The 18,185-nt window shown below is 43.4% G+C and overlaps 1 protein-coding gene across 1 annotated transcript in view; it reads left to right on the plus strand.

Annotated features, from left to right (window-relative positions):
• Positions 1 to 368: 368 nt before the first annotated feature.
• The window catches only part of MED20 (Mediator complex subunit 20), a 920,200-nt gene continuing 902,383 nt past the window's right edge, over positions 369 to 18,185 (plus strand). The window contains exon 1 of the mRNA XM_067146463.2: positions 369 to 443. Within this exon, the coding sequence (XP_067002564.1) occupies positions 392 to 443 (52 nt within the window). The 5' untranslated portion in view covers positions 369 to 391. The remainder of the gene's footprint in view (positions 444 to 18,185) is intronic.

The following is an 18,185-nucleotide window of genomic DNA, read 5'->3' on the forward strand; positions in this document are numbered from 1 at the left end:
GAGAGTGTTGCTGGAATGAAAGATGACAGAGAAAACCAAAGTACCCGGAGAAAAACCTGTCACACTTCCGCTTTGTCCAGTACAAATCTCACATGGAGTGACTGGGATTTGAACCACGGAACCCAGCGATGAGAGGCCGGTGCGCTGCCGCCTGAGCTACGGAGGCACTCTGGGCGGGTACTATGGCGAAGTTAGTTTCGAACTGTGTCGGATGGCGCTGAGTGCGTCAGCAAGAGATCATTAACATGCCAACATTGATACGGAATAACAAGATTTAGACTGTCCTTCAAAAATGGATTATCTCTGCTGGTATTGACCCCGCGAACATGGAATCATGAGTCGTACTCAGATCCACGGAGGCAGCTAGTTAGCTAGTATAATGAGACGATAAATGTTCTCTCCTTGCCGATCTGTTAATCACTATCTGAACCATAGCTATCCAGGTTAGTAATTCGGAAGAATGGAAACTACATATCGTTTCTGAAGGCTGCTGTGAGTTCGGAACAGTGTTTCAAAGCATTTTAAAAATAAGACTCGCATAGGTACAAGGATATAGAATGTCAAGAATGCTTTACTTCACGGTTGGAAGCGAGTCTGGCATTCAATTGGGAGAGAACCACAGCAGCTGAAACCGACAGACAAGGCAGAATCGATGATTGCCCATTTGGCGTAGTGTTTGTTCCGTTACTGTTGCTCTAGTGGAATGTGCACAATTTATAGCAGATAGCTGAGCTCGAGTTAAGTCGTCAATCTATATTCAAGTGTCCTCAATCCATACAGTTGTATTATTGTGTTTGGCATGCAAAATTCAGAGGTGCTGATTTGCTGTGTTGGGGTGTTATGTAGTTTACAGTAGTACAGTACCTTTCCTCTGAAATACACTCCCCTTCTTCCCTCCGCTAATTAATTTTCAGTTGGTAGAAGTACTATTATAATTTAATAGTTTCTGTATAAGAGGTTTGTATTAGTCGTGGTGTTACCATTTTTCTTTTCAAGTACAAGCCAGTTTAGTGAAAAATCTATTAGGAATTATATCAAACGTAATGCCGTAATAAAGCGATGGACAGTAGCAGTCTTCTATACCAAGCGATCTCCGAACCGGTACTCTGAATGAAAATTGGCTTACAGTAGAACGCTCAGACCGTTTCTTCTCTTCAGTCTGTCAAATGCTTCATTTGGGAAATCGTGAGGGAAATGATATCTCAAAAGGCCTAAACCAAGACCAGCTGTTTAAAAAGTCAATGTTTATCACCTCGTGTTATTTAAATTCTTGTACATAGTACGTCTCATCTGACTGTCCTTACGTAAACATTGGAAGTGGTAGTTTCATTTTACATAGTCAATGTAGTCGTATTTAGATGAAGCTCATTTGCTATTTTTTGTGTGTATACTTTGCATTTTTCTTGATTGTACTCTTTTTGTCTTTTCAGGTGAGCATATTGTGCCGAGAAGGCTGAATAGACGCATGTACAGGTTAGTAGTGATGACATTTTACGAACTGCACAACATTATCTAGAAATTGTGTGAACAGATAGTTTTCACTAATTTTGTTTAGCCGTGATTAGAACTAACAGTTTATAGTGTCCATATTACTTATCATCTTAATATTTATCATCGCTCACTGCTTTATTCAAATTTGTTATTTTGACAATGCAATTAGTTGTCAGAGCTGAATAAATATTAACCTCGTTATCCGTTCTTGTTTGTAATGCCGAGAAGAGGTTTAGTGAAATATTCCAATACCAATATCCCTCTTTATTATTTTTTGTTGTTTTGGTCATCAGTCCCTGAACTGGTTTGATGCAGCCCTCCGTGGCACCCTAACCTGTGTTAACCTTTTAATTTCTACATAACTGCTACATTCTACGTCTACTCTAATATGTTTGTCTACCCCTGTCGATTTTGCCGCCTACAGTTCCCTCATTCTTTTCCATAGACTTCGATTCTTATCGTATATCATCATTTTTCACTAATCGTAAACATCGTAATAGTCCGTCTGCGTACCATCGTCGGCTGTACACTGCTTATCCTCGAGCAACGCGGCCGGTTGGAATACGCTTGGTTAGCAGTTGCAGATTGTTTGATGTACCTTCGGTTCCCTGTCTTGTCAGACAACCAAATAGGGTACCCCCGTGGCTTATATGACGACCTGAAATAATCCTGGATCTGCACCCTGGCCCGAAGGAAAACACGGACCCCTCGATTTATCGCAGGCTTTTCCTGTCCGTTGTTGGCCGATATCCAGATTCAAACGTCGTTTACACGGATGGTTCGAGGGCAGAAACGAAAGTCTGCTGTGCGTTCGTTGTCGACGAGTGGCAGCCTACTCCACTTCCAAGTAAGCTAAGCGCGATGTCATGATCTAATTCAGGGTGTAGTACACACCTCAAAAAGGGTTTGCACCACCTGTAGAACCGGGTTTCTAGGTTTCTGATAATTGAGGACTTCCCTTCAGGCTTCTCGGAGGGAAGCAGTGGTATTATGTCGTCTTCGGATCGGCCACGGCACAGTAACGCACTCCTATTTACTGAAAGGAGATCCCCCAAATGTGCTCTTGTCATCCTGTGTCCACAGGTGACAGTAAAAGTGTACTGCAGTGGGCTGTTCTGAGACAGCGTGTATTACCTCCACGTCCACTAACAGGCAATGTTATACATCATTCGGATGTCTGTTTGTCCCGCAACACCTCTTAGAGCGAATATTCGTCACGAACACAAATACAGGTGGTGCAAAACTTGTTTTGAGGTGTGTATGTTTTTTTTTTTTTTTTTTTTTTTTTTTTTTTTTTTTTTTTTTTTTTGCTAGGGGCTTTACGTCGCACCGACACAGATAGGTCTTATGGCGACGATGGGAAAGGAAAGGCCTAGGAGTTGGAAGGAAGCGCCCGTGGCCTTAATTAAGGTACAGCCCCAGCATTTGCCTGGTGTGAAAATGGGAAACCACGGAAAACCATTTTCAGGGCTGCCGATAGTGGGATTCGAACCTGCTATCTCCCGGATGTATATGTTTTGGACGCATTTATAATCCGCTAATAGTTCTATATTTTTCAGGTTCTTCTGGTTGCTAAACTAGATACCGAAGCACTACTTGACCTGGCTAAGCCCCATTCCCCAATATGTAGCAGCATATTGGTATCTCTTCTGCACCGGCCCACTTCTTCAGTTTTGTCAGCAAAGTCTCTGAAATGCGTAGTGGAGTAAATAATTTTATAAACCTTGTGACTGGCAACATTTTTTGTTATTTCATACAGAATTAATTTTTAGTCCTACTTTCCTAGCGTTCCAGAACATCTTTGTCATGGTCTCCGCCATGTGTTCTTCGATTCCGTGTGGGTGCGATGTCATCAGCGTATGCCAGAAGATGTGTTCTTCCATTCAGATTTATCCTTCTTCCACCCCTGTCTATTTCTGCACGATTTTCTCGAGCATGGCATATTGATGATATAACGTTCCCTTGCTGCAAATTTGTATGTATAAGATTGAATTCTCTAGACAACTCTGTCTCGTATTTCACCCTTGATCACGGCTGTACAATACATGCTCTCATTTTCTGTGTGTGGTTTACAGACATTCTCGGGATTATTCTGGACGCTCGTTAATGCTTTTTGTGACAGCTGTTACGAGGAGATTGTATTTTAAACATTTTAAACCACTTGCCGAATATTTGTTGGAATAGCTTTCTAGCACACATTTTGATGGCCGCAAAGCGTGATAGAGGCATGCGAGTGTGTATATGTGACCGAACAAGGGCAACAAAATAGACGTATAATTACAAATACTGGGATAAAGCCAGGAATGTTGTGTGAACACAACTCGGTCCGTGTGCTTTACTATTCTACATTCGGGATAAAATATGATGCTTGCTGCCATGAAATTTGACGCCAATTTGTGAGACGATAACTCTCTCGGTCGTAAAAGTGTTTCCAGAGGACTTAAGGAGGTCTGACAAAGTTATACTTAGAAGTTGTTTGTTGACTACCAGCCATGCATATTTAAAAGTTGAAAAGTGAGATCAGTACGAAGTGACGTTTCAGTTATTATTTATTCAAAATGATATCGGTTGGCGTAGCTTACAGTGAATGACCGCGAATATCCCGAATTTTTATTTTCACGTGGCAGGGTCGAAGTACGAAACTGAGGCAATTGAAAGATATTGATTCATCTTCAGTGATAGGAAGAAGCTATGAGACGAGCAATTCATTGCTGACTCTCGGGAACCTCCTCCCAAATATCAAGGGACCGGGCGAGTTAGCCGTGCGCGTAGAGGCGCGCGGCTGTGAGCTTGCATCCGGGAGATAGTAGGTTCGAATCCCACTATCGGCAGCCCTGAAGATGGTTTTCCGTGGTTTCCCATTTTCACACCAGGCAAATGCTGGGGCTGTACCTTAATTAAGGCCACGGCCGCTTCCTTCCAACTCCTAGGCCTTTCCTATCCCATCTTCGCCATAAGACCTATCTGTGTCGGTGCGACGTAAAGCCACTAGCAAAAAAAAAAATATCAAAGGCTGGATCCCAGAGATAATCTCGGGACGATGTCAGGCCATTTCTCCCACTTGACGCGCCTTTTCTCAGCCCACATGTTTTCGATTGGACTGAGATCCGGGGCGCAAGGCAGCCGCCCTGTTCGGCGAACCATCTCTGGGCCATATTTCACTTCAGTATTTCTCCATTTTCTCTTCTTTCTCTTCCAGTTCACTGTAATTCAACCGATATCCGTTTGATGAAGCTGAAAAAAATATGTAACGATAGTTGCACTGTTTCATTGAAACGCGCAAAATTTGGCCGTCGCAGATGTTGGTTGTTCAAGATGAGTGCAACAGTACCTAAAACACTGCATTGCGAAATGGGCGAGCTTTATTTATTTATTTTTCTTGATAAGTCCAGTTTCGGATTCGAATACGGATGTGCGGAACAGCAAGCGAGAATGTTATCCACGAAACCGTGCGTGACCCTAAGCCAGGGCCTCTCAAATGCCCAAAATCTCACGCGTGCAAATCGAGGCGCAAGAGCTTCGTGCACTGTGCATCGGTCCCGCTCGGCTCGGCTCGGACCAACGCTTCGTCTCTGTGCTACTCGGCTAAGCTCGGCTCAACTCAGCTCGGATTTGGAGCGTTACGAATCAAGTGACGAAGAGGGAGACAGGGGTAGCGAGCGAGACAGGCGTGGGGACAGTGAGAGACAGCGCTATTGCTCCAAATCGAGGAGTGGGGGTCTGCACTCTGCTCCACTGAGCGATGTCGTCTTATGCACCGTGCACAGTGCATGCACCCTGAGAGACCCTGCCCTAAGCGATTTTAGTTTGCTGAGGTATCGTGTAACTCGATAGTCGAACGAACTAGCTGGAATGTTCAGCAGTGTATTTATCCAATACGGTATCAAACCTGTCACAGGTATCGATCTAACATAATGTCTCACCACAGTCAGTCTGTCCGCCAGTGACTCTCTACAGTGACTTGCAGAAGGTCAAATGATGGCGTCCGTGGCAGATGTGCGCGATCCGGTTTCTATGAGGGAGGCTAGATGAGGGATTCATCAGTCTCGCGAAACAGGAAATTCCAGTCGACGCGTCGGCAGTGGATTGTGGCGGGTTTCAACCCCAGCTCAGGATAATGAGCTGGTGAACGCATCATGTCAGAATTTGTTTCTGAATGCGGTGCAATTAAAGCACAAAACTGGGTGTCTAGGCTACTCTTTGGTGATGGTTCCGTTCCACTGTTCGCTTGCAGATAGAAGCGTGGTCATTAAGCCGAAGCTCATCGACGAACATCAGCTCTTACGCCTAGAATTTGCCGATCGCAACTCGAAAAATATTTTCTCAACCGAATCTTCATTTTCTTCGGCGAGCGATGGTCCGGCACGAGTAATAGAACATCGGGTGCTAGATACGAACCCCATTAGTCAAGGGGTCTTCCCGAAGTATTCCCGTGTCTTTACAGTATGTGGGTGGATGTCCTCCCGTGGACTTGGAATGCTTCACAGGATACAAGGTCGGCTAGATGCAGCCAAATACATTCACATTATGAGTAGTATTATGGTCCCATCTATGCTTCAATTGTATCAAGAGGAAATAATTCACTGTCAACAGGGCTAATCCAGTCGGGGTCAGTTAGTCACCTGCCCCACGGCATCGTGTGATGGCTGGTAATGCCAAACGTAATGATATCGCTAAACACACACAAATAAGGTAGAGACTGGGATTTGAACCTCAACTTGCATCTACAGTATCTGACACTATCCACCCGTTTTACACGTTGAGCTATTATTCCACTGGGCAGCCCGTCGATAAATCGGTATACTTCTATTAAACTACAGCAATACTCGTTATCTGTCAATTGCCTTCAATATTATAGGAATCAAAGTTGAGGTCAGTTTTTGTTACGATTAATGTTGCAAGGAACTAATATGTTTGGTTCATTAAACAATAAAGTAATGTGTCTAACCAAACGCAAGTGAGTAATAACAAAAATAAACATAATGAATATGCCTTCTCTACGCTTACCATCTTACCTAAGCTATTAATGGACCAAATACCATGGTAAGTACTGTTATACAAAGAAATGAAGCAAAATACGGGAATTACGATAACTGTTCCCCGTTAATATTGTAAGTGTATTCTAAAAAGCGACTTTGCTGACAAGTGTTATAGTTAGCGATTAAAAATAAGGAGATGGCGAGCACTGGCTGGATTCGAACCACTGCTGTTTATACCCTATCGCCCATATACGGCGCTTCTATCAGCTAGGCTACTTCACTGCCAGAGCAGGTCGCATAACCTCCAGTTAACGATGAGGTATATTTTTAACGGATTTATCGAAAAATAGCTTGTCTTTTACCTTCTAGAAACAATTTTCTGCGCTATTCGTTTACGTGTTATGCTTCGATCTAGAAATCGGATCTCAGTGGTGTTTGCAAGCCAGGTACTACGCATGCTTTCGTTTCATGACCAATGCTGTACAGTTTTACCCTGATAGGTGGGTCTCTAATGTGGCGGATTCTTCGATTTAGCCAGCGGCCAAATTTTGTGTGGTTGAGAACACATGGTCATGCGGTTTTCTCAGCCAACACTAGATACTCCTTTTAATAATGGTGATCGAGCATAGAAGTAATCTCGTTGTCCTTTTGTTCCCAAGATAGTGGATTCTATCCAAGTGGCAGTTGAGGTTGTTTAAGCACAGCAACTCTGTGTCATTGGTTTCCGATACATCATAAAAATCTTCTGCGGAACGAATTCGGCTCCGACGTCTTTTCAGATATGAGGGTTGGAACTTAAATAGTCGCAACACTGCTGTGGAGACGCTATGCAACGGAATCTAATATTGTCGCTGATAGCAGACGTTGGTTACATACCTACCTTACCTCAGAGCCAATGGACTCGCCCTACCCACATCACCTGCGTGCGCACAAGCGAGAGAAACAGAGTCACTTGTGAGCTAGCGGTCTAACGTAACGTTGTCACTATGTTTTCCAAACAGGAACAACGGAGTTGGATCAAGATTGAATGTGCCGGAGGTCGCACAGCACGACAGTGTCATAAAGGTCTTCAAGAGGTTTGCAGGGAATCTGCATTGCCTTACAGAACAGTGGCACGGTGGGTAAAAGCCTTCAACGATGATCGGCAAACTGTGGCGGACGTTCATCGGGCAGGTCGTCCTACAAGCGTCAGTGAAGAAGTAGTGCATGCTCTTGCCGCGTTACTGGACAGTGATCGAAACCAGACGATTCGTGAGCTCGCATTCGCTTCAGAACTGTTGCAGAGATTCGACAGGCAGTAGACCGCTCCATTCGCACCATCAACAGAACAGGCTCTGCTAAAGGTATACTACGAGTTCCACATCGCTGGCAACGGGTTATACACAACGCTGGTGACTACATTGAAGGACAGTAAAGGTTGCTAGCATGTAACTTTTGTATCTGTTGTAAATAAATAGTTGCCACTATTTAAGTTCCAACCTTCGTACATAATATTTGAAGGGACGTTAAACAAATAACTTTTTTTTAATACGGCTAGCCACCTCTGTCCCATTCAGTGCCGAGTTAACTAATAGGGGAAGTTTATCTTTCCCTCCTCTAGGGACTTAACTGGGCAGTACAGGCCTGGTTAGCCATGCGACTTCAAGCCCTCGAAGAATAAGGATTTATTATTAGGATGGTCAATTTTAAGAATCATGAAGGACGAAAGGTCAAATGATATACACTAGCATTTGGAGAAATATATTACAGGGGCCGCTTGGGCAAGGCAAAAACAATGTGCTCGTTCCACCGGAAGGACATCGGGTCGATTCCCCGTCGGAAAGTCGAAAAGTTTAGAAACGAGATTTCCAATTCTGGAGGAAAACTAGGCTAATTCCTAGCGGCACTCTATCCTATTTAGTGTCGAGGTTACGGATAGTGGAACTCTCTAACTTCCACTCCTCCAAGGGCCTTTTGACCAGTGCGGAGATAGATTTTCTTTGCTTTTCAGTAATATAAGCAATATTTTACCGATAGAGGCCAGACGGAAAAGTAACATATGGAGTATGATCGTCATTCGTGTCTGCCGTGTCGTGAACTCCTGAAATGCTTGTAGTTATGTCAGTGAGTAGGCCCTAGAACATGCGACGACTGAAACACTACTGGGTTTTATATTCTTAATTTCCAGTCGACAACAATGGCCTCGTCTGGGTGAAGTTTTACAGCAATTAATATTCGCAACTCCATGAAGGAAAAATGAAAAGAATCTCAGCACATAATCATTCATTAATTACTGGCGAGATAAATGGAACGCAGAGAGTAATGAAGAGAAATCAGCTGAAGACAGCCTCGGTCAATTAAAAACTCTGTGGCTCAGTTCGCTTTTAAAACTTTTGAGAGAAGTTCCAAGCCGCGGTTTCCAGTCATGGCGTGGCGTGGTTCGTTGGGAGAGAGAGTTCGACGAAGTTCACGTATGACCCGCATTAAAGCAGATCCATTAAAACTCAGCAGTCCAGCTGGAGAGGGGTTGAGATTCGTAACGAAAGAGGCAGACGAATGAGGTTACTTCCCTGTGCTACTTGGCATCACATGACGCAAATTCAGACTTGCGTCGGACACATTTCCGTCCGCTAAATTTCTCCAACTCAGTAATCAGATGTCATTGTAGGGAGCGAGTCCTGCTCAGCATACCGTTGTTGCGTACTGGGTGGAAGGATATAAAACAAAATCAAGCCCAGGGAGAGCAGTAGAGACTTTCCTCGGCTTCCACATGCTATAGAACCTTGATGTTAAGTTTTCCTTTCTGTTAGACTTGTTATTTTACAAATTTGAGGAAATAGAATGCCTCCAAATTAATGCCTAGGTCACGGAAAATGAAGGACTGTTTAGGTTAAGTTGCAGCGCTTCTTCTTCTACTTCTTGTTCTTCTATCGACCATTGCGCTTTCTGGGTTGCCATATTTTGGATGTCAGACTACTGTTAGAGGATTTGTATCAGCCTGTATTTGTTATTTAGGAAGATGTGTGAAGATGTGACCGTAGTAGACCGCCAGATCTAGATCCAGATCTGCGTTTTAAAGAAGATTTGATGACCACAGTTGAAGCGATGGTATTTTGCTCGTGCGAGTAATATAGAGTACGCGGAAACTTCTGCTAGCTTACAGTTTACATCCACTTTTGAACGGCTTATTCAATGAAATCGCAACAAGATTGTCAGATTGTAAATATCATTACCTTACGAATTGTGTAGAATTCTTATTTGTCAGTCGATAGTCCCGACATCGATATTTTGCGTAGTCAGAAGAAACCTAACCGAACCTAGCGTAACCTGACCCAATGGCACTACAGCCCTGGCCTACTAAGCGACCGCTGCTCAGCCCGAAGGCCTGCAGATTACGAGGTGTCGTGTGGTCAGCACGACGAATCCCCTCAGCCGTTATTCTTGGCTTTCCAGACCGGGGCCGCTAACTCGCCGTCAGATAGATCCTCAATTCTAGGCTGAGTGGACCTCGTACCAGCCCTCAGATACAGGTAAAAATCCCTGACCTGACCGGGAATCGAACCCAGGGCCTCCGGGTAAGAGGCACGCTACCCCTACACCATGGGGCCGGCAATCAGAAGAAAAAAGTAATTTTATTTTACTGTTTCATAGGTATTTCACTCAACAATATGCTGTCATCAATAATTTAAATTTGAGGTATTTCAGCAGCAGCGTATACAATATATCAACTTTCTCTGCGACACTTTGCTCCACGGTGAATGGTGGAAGAAAAGGCGTTACATTACCTTATTTTCCTATCACAATATAATATTACTGGCTCGTCTATTCTAATAATCCCGTATCTCTAATGCACTGCAGGTTACGAGAGTGTTACCTATATATTTGAGTAGTTGTAGTATGATTTTGTTTGCTAGTGATTGAGTGACGCACCAACTCAAAAAGCTTTTTGACGTCGATGGGAAGGGAAAGGACTACTTCTGGGAAGGAAGCGACTGTGGCCTTTATTAAAATACAGATCCAGCATTTGTTTCGCGTGAAATTAAGAAAGCACGTATGTTCAGGGCTGCTGATAGTGGGGTTCGAACCCAGTGTCTGCGAATGCAAGCTGACCGCCATTCGACCCGAACGGCACAGTCAACTAGATCGGTTGGAGCTAGAGTCCAAATTAGGTCAGGTAATATTTTTTATGGTAACCGTTTAATCGTTTTGCTCTTACTCAAACTGTATGTCTGGTAGAATCTATTTAAAAACCCTTTACAGGTGTTACGGATTTACCTGGACAGGTGGGAGAATACAATATCGCACCTCGGGAAGAAGAGTACCCCAAACCAACCCCGTGGCACTACAGCCCTTGAAGGGCCTTGGCCTACCAAGCGACCGTTGCTCAGCCCGAAGGCCTGCAGATGTGTGGTCAGCACAACGAATCCTCTCGGCCGTTATTCTTGGCTTTCTAGACCGGGGCCGAAATCTCACCTTCAGATAGCTCCTCAATTCTAAGCATGTAGGCTGAGTGGACCTCGAACCAGCCCTCAGGTGCAGGTAAAAATCCTTGACCTGGCCGGGAATCGAACCCGGGGCCTCCGGGTAAGAGGCAGGCACGCTACCCCACGGGGCCGGCTGAAGGAGAGTACCACAAGTGCCAATTGATCCTTCTGAGATAATCGCAATGTAAGATTTAAAAAGGTCTAGTAAATTCAGTTTTTAATATATTTTTATGCATATTATATATTTGTATAATATATATTTTTAATATATTTGTACATTCTTACATTGCAATGATCTCGGAAGTATCACTTTTGCACAAGGCCCTCTTCTTCCCAAGCTGCGATATGTGAATTTGAGATTAGTCGAAAATGTTTTTTTTTTAATTTATTTATTTGTAGAACTGCCTCCCAAAGGAGGTAGCTCCAAAGGACTCAGTATACCCACATGACAGTATAAATTAACATTACAATTATAATTACAATATTGAAATATAATAATATGATGTAAAATTTAAAAAAAAAACACCTTGAGGTGTGGATTAAGATGGTGGTTCAGAATTTGACTACCTTTTTTTTCGAAATTTCTTAGAAAAAATTAGGTATAGTACCTCGTGCTCCTATCAGTAGACCTATTACATCAACGCATTTGAGGTTATATCTGTCTTTGAAATAATTTATGGTAGGTAGGTGTTGCTACATTGCGTTAGAAAACTTCTTAAAATTGAACTATGTGTCTTAACATTTTTATCTCAATTTCTGTCTAGAATTTGCTAGATGGAAGTCGCGGGTTCGGATGTTAAGCTCTCTGTTTATGAAGACGTGGCACACACAATCGTTAGTGGGCCTCCCCTTTGTGGATATACTTCGTAGGGTATGTGTTCAGGAAAGAAAATAGCGTGATGTCGAGCGTATATGGGGGGGGGGGGGGGGTTGGAAGCGACAAATGATCCTGATTCTGTGTGTGCCAACCAGGGCAGTAGATTTTCCATGTTGTCCGTTCTATAATGGCCCTGCTTTTCACTAGGTTTCCATGACATGATGTAGATGCTATCTGTGTTGACGACCTAGTCATTGTTACAAGCTACTTGTCGCGCAATTAATTATGGCGACTGAGATCCGGGATTTGGTTGGACTGGGGTGGCTGCCAGCTCCAGCCACCATCAGTTGCAGACGAGAGGACAGGGTGACTCAACAGTACCGTCACCTGTCCACAAAATATATGACCTTCCGTAATAATCTGTGGAGTATTTTAGCACTTGGTTGGCCAATGGTATGTTGCGGTATACTTGCCGCTTACAAACTTCGTTAATGTCTATCCAAATCGCAAACATTATGAAACGTATTCGTTATTGTTCACAGAGTGAATGAACAGGTTGCAATGTAGTTCAGATCTCAGATTTAGGTGGCAATTCTGAGTGATCGAAGTAACTCGGACTGGTAAGAAGTTGAAAAACTTCTCACCTCTCCTTTTTGCTGCCTATACCGGTGATGTACTTTCAAAAGTATACTCTTCTTCCTCCTCCTTTGGCCGTTTTAGAGTCAACATTAATTCGGCTTTGGGCCAGTTTTATGACCGGATGCCCTTCCAGACGGTAACCATAGCCTATGTGGAGGGATTCTGCGTGTTTCTGTAGTGGTTGGTAGTCGAGTGTGTTGCATGCAGATCAATAGAAATGTATTAAGACGAACTCAAACAACCAATCCTCAAGCAAAAAGAATTAACCATACGAAGTTAATATCGAACCCGGTTCCATCTGAATCAAGGCCAGTACGCTGACCATTCAACCAAGGAGCCGAATGTAATAAAATATTGAAAAAGGTGAAATTGAAGTTTTCATACTACTTGTTGCAAGTGTTGAATATTTCTATTGTGCATTTTAGAACTGAATGGTTTTTAAAATGTTCTCCGGTAGGGAAGCAAATTGACGTTACTCTCGTGCTCTCCTCGTGTAAAATCTGTTACCTGTATATGTACCACTGGCGTTGGAAAGGTCCTGCTACTATCACTATAAACCGTCTCATTATCAACTAAACCGAGTGAGTTGGCCGTACAATTAGGATTTCGCAGCTGTGAGCTTACATTCGGGAGATAGTGGGTTCGAATGTCACTATCGGCAACCCCGAGGATGGTTTTCCGTGGTTTCCCATTTTCACACCAGGCAAATGCTGAGGCTGTACCTTAATTAAGACCACGGCATCTTCCTTCCCACTTCCAGCCCTTTTCTATCCCATCGTCGCCATAAGTCCTACCTGTGTTGGTACGACGTAAAACAAATTGTAAAAAATATATGTCTGTCTGTTAGGCCATCAGCCCAGAGGCTTGTTGGATCCTCAAACAGCACCACCAAAGGTTATGCTGTTATAAGGAAACCGCAAAAACCAATGGCAGCACCAAAATGAGGCGTACTAGGCAAGATGAGGAGTGAGGTAGTTTGCCATTGCTTTCCTCACTGGGTCAGAAAGTGCTATTGCAGCACGACTGACCCTATGAGCAACACCTTTCATAACACTCAGATGCACTAGTCGTGCTCTGAATGTCATTACTCAGCACCACCCATACCCCAGCAGCTTCCATATTGTCACAGCCATGGATGTTGACTGGGACTTCGGTGGAAGCTACATTTTACTCTGGCCTGTGCAAAGAGATGAATGCAAAAGTACTTTATCCATCAAGAAATGGCAGCAGGCAAATATATATATATATCAACTAATAGTTCCTGTTCATTTCAGAATAGTCACCTTCTCCGTCGACACGTCGCTGCCAACATATCCAACATTTTGAAAGTTTTTGGAACGAAGCCCAAATCGGCTTGGCTATTGGATGCGTGAATTGCTGTATCATATCAAAAGATCATTCGTCACTACATATTGGATTGCAGAAATGTCGTCACACTGAGGCCTTGATTGAAAACAATGCCACTACTACCTTGAGAAGCGGCTATCTGCTGTTCTTTGGAGCTCACTCTTTTATGAGATTATTCGTACAAGGAATGTATCCGTAGTTGTTCCGAGAAACTAGTGCTAATACAAATGAAAATAACACCACTTGCAGTTCGAATAGGAACTGCTTCACAAGGCGGTGGTGGCAGTGTCAGTGACGACCATAATATCGTAACCCCCATTCATCGCTGCCTCTTGGATTGAGTGATCATCATGCAAGATCAGTGGGGGTTATAATTTGGTATAAATGTGAAATGTATGTTCTTTACAAAAAAAACTTCCTTATTTTATTTTTCTTCTGACCCACTGTGGGTAGGGGACGCAGACGAAGAATACACCCACGGTATCTCCTGCCTGTCGTAAGAGGCGACTAAAAGGGGCGACCAATGGATGACTGTGTTATAACTATGAAACTCTTTGTAATTAGTACCATCACGCGGGAAACACCGTGAGTCGACTTTACTTTCGAGTAGTACCACTATGTCAGGTACAGAATAAGTTTGTGATTAGTAGCAGCAGGGATCGGCTCACTGTGGTTTTCCAGTAGGCTACCCGTGATTAGTACCATTGTTAGAAACACCACGGGTTTGGGCGCTGCCTGTGATTAGTACCCACTATATGAGGAACACCACGGGAATACCGGCGCCTGTGATTAGTAACACCTAGGTGAGGAACACCATGGGTTGCGTTGCGTATGAGTGGTGCCATTATGTGAGAAAGACCGTAAGTCTACGTTATCTGTGCGATGTACAATACTTGTGAGTAGTACCATAATGTGGGGGACACCGTGAGTCTATGCTACTTTTGATTAGTACCGCAACATGAGATATACCATGGTTCTACTTTGCTAGCGAAAAGTACCATTATGAGGGGCCGTTGACCTGGATTTTGGACCCCTTTAGACAACAAGCATCCTCAATTCAGGATTGTGTTTTAGAAGCAGTCCCTTGGTCAGTAATACTATTGTTTATGAAGTTTCAGGGTCGGATCCACTTTCTTCTTTCTTCTTTTCCTGCCGCTTTTTCCCACACCTGTGGGGTCGCGGGTGCGAACTGCATCGCACATGTGGATTTGGCCCTGTTTTTACGGCCGGATGCCCTTCCTGGCGCCAACCCTCTATGGAGGGATGTAAGCACTATTGCGTGTTTCTGTGGTGGTTGGTAGTGTAGTGTGTTGTCTGAATATGATGAGGAGAGTGTTGGGACGGACATATACACCCAGTCCCCGAGCCAGAAGAATTAGTCAAAAGCGATTAAAATCCCCGACCCGGCCGGGAATCGAACCCGGGACCCTCTGAACCGAAGGCCAGTACGCTGACCATTCAGCCAGCGAGTCGGACTCAGGGTCGGATCCACTGTTTGTTTTAAATTCAGATCCATCCATTCATTCTTCATCATTACAGTTTTTATTCTGATCAGTGGATGATTTTGAACTTTTAAATTGTCATTACTCATTACATTTCGTACCGTTAGGGGTCGATAACCTAGATGTTAAGCCCCTTTAAACAACAATAATCATCATCATCATCATCATCATCATCATAATTTTTCTTCTGGAAACTTAAACACCGAGGAGTTTGTGCACCCTTGGACTGTCTGCAACAGCTGATAGTAATACTGCTGCAATGTCCGCCTCCGCAGCCTAACGGTTAGTGTTACTAGCTGCCGTGCTCAGGGTCCCGGGTTCGATTCCCGGTACTGCCACGAATTCAAGAATGGCAGGAGGGCTGGTATATGGTCGAAATGGTACATGCAGCTCACCTCCAATGGGGGTGTGCCTGAAAAGAGCTGCACCACCTCGGTATGAGGACACGAGTTTACTTTTACTTTACTGGTGCAATTAGGAAAAAGAATCCGTCAACGACGGGTACATGTTGTAACGGTTCAAATCCCGTTACAAGCATCCATCTGTATTATTATTATTATTATTATTATTATTATTATTATTATTATTATTATTATTATTATTATTATTATTATTATTATTATTAGATTCAATTCTATAATTTGATCTCGCTATGTATTAATTATCGCTTGCGTCATTGTACTTGATTTATCATGTATATTATATATGTATGTTGGCATTAAAATAATGTAGAGAGAGAGTTGCTGCCTAATATTGGATATGGATATATTATATTATATTTGTGGAACTTTAAGACCTTACAACATATGGTGCAATACTGTTGAAGTAACTGTCACCGAGCTCGATAGCTGCAGTCGCTTAAGTGCGGCCAGTATCCAGTAATCGGGAGATAGTTGGTTCGAACCCCACTGTCGGCAGCCCTGAAGATGGTTTTCCGTGGTTTCCCATTTTCACACCAGGCAAATGATGCGGCTGTACCTTAATTAAGGCCACGGCCGCTTCCTCCCCATTAATAGGCCTTTCCTATCCCGTCGTCGCCATAAGACATTTCTGTGTCGGTGCGACGTAAAGCAAAGAGAAAAAGAAGTAACTGTCGAGTCATTGCTCTGTCATTGTACGCATTTAAAGTATGAGATAATTGAGGGAGTTCCTACTTTGCCTCAGGCTACTTCAACACAATATGTAATACTTGGTAGCTGGGTGGGGGTGACATCATGGCTGTTTTAACTATGACATGGGTGTTATACCATGTTACAACTAGTGTCTATATAAAGAGCTGGATCTTGTAGTAGTTAGTCAGATGGAAGTGGACTCTCAGTGAGACGGATGGTGTACAGTCAATTAGATGGAATCTTCGTCGAGCCAGCCGTCGGATCCAGATAGAAGTCCTTGACCTGGCCGGGAATTGAACCCGGGACCTCCGGGTAAGAGACAGGCACTCTACTCCTACACGGCGGGGCCGGCGTATCAGATAATAATAATAATAACAACAATAATAATAATAATAATAATAACACAACAGAATGAAGGTAGTACAAACATCTAGCAAAGAAAAATGTAGACACCGGCGGGACTGTGTTGTATTCAGTCAAAGTAACCGTTCATGTAACGTTGATTTTGTAATGGAGATGGTGCAGGCTCGTTCCACGTGGAACAAGCAGCAAAGAGCCAAGTAGCGATGCTGTACTGAAGTTTCGAGTGCCAGACTGCATCACTCGGTTCAGATATTTGAAATGCTAAACTCTCCGTGAGCTGTGCTGCTCGGCCCAGCGTAATGACTGTAAAAGGTTGCAGATTAAAGGGAATGTATTCTAAGAAGGGGAACAGGGAAAGATCATCGCTAAGAACGAACATTATACAGTTTCATATTTTCACAGCGGCTATAGCGGAATTTACTCAAAATGTTATATAAATGTGAAATCTACATTTTTTTTCAAATAAAGCTTCGAGTGGTAAACTTTGAAACTGATAGTGGTCGTTGTCACCATTATTATTATTATTATTATTATTATTATTATTATTATTATTATTATTATTATTATTATTATTATTATTATTTATTTTACAGTTGGCTTTACGTCGCATTGACACACATGGTCTTATGGCGTTGATTAGATACGAAAGGTCTAGGAGTGAGAAGGAAGCCGTCATGGCCCTAATTAAGGTACAGCCCCAGCATTTGCCTGGAGTGAAAATGGGAAATCACGGAAAACCATCTTCAGGGCTGCCGACAGTGGGGTTCGAACACACAAGCTCACAGCTGTGCGGCCCTAACCTCACTGCCAACTCGCCCGGTATTTTATTATTATTATTATTATTATTATTATTATTATTATTATTATTATTATTATTATTATTAATACGTTCACAATTGTTTCCTACTTTAAAAATATATAACTGCGTGATTTATTTGGATTTCGTTTTTTAGAGAATAATATTCCTTATATTAAGTTTATCGAGTCCGCCTCTGTGGTGTAGTGGTTTGCGTGATTAGGTGCCACCTCCGGAGGCTTGGGTTCGATTCCTGGCTCTGCCACGAAATTTGAAATGTGGTACTAGGGCTGGAAACGGGTCCACTCAGCCTCGGGAGGTCAAATGAGTAGATGTGTGTTTTATTTCCACCTCAGCTATCCTCGAAGTGGTTTTCCGTGGTTTCCCACTTCTCATCCAGGTAAATACCGGGATGATACCTTCCTTCCCTCTTCCTTGCCTGTCCCTTCCAATCTTCCCGTCCCACCAGAAGGCCCCTGTTCAGCATATCAGGTGAGGCCGCCTGGGTGAGGTACTGGTCCTCCTCTCCAGTTTTATCACGGACCCAATGTCTCACGCTCCAGGACCTTGAGGCGGTAGGGGTGGGATCCCTCCCTGAGTCCGAGGGAAAAACCGACCCTGGAGGGTAAACGTATTAAGGAAGGAAGAAGGAAAGAAAGCTTAACTTTATCAGATA

The sequence above is a fragment of the Anabrus simplex genome, chromosome 4 (genome assembly GCF_040414725.1).
Source record: "Anabrus simplex isolate iqAnaSimp1 chromosome 4, ASM4041472v1, whole genome shotgun sequence".
Classification (NCBI taxonomy): Eukaryota; Metazoa; Arthropoda; class Insecta; order Orthoptera; family Tettigoniidae; genus Anabrus; species Anabrus simplex.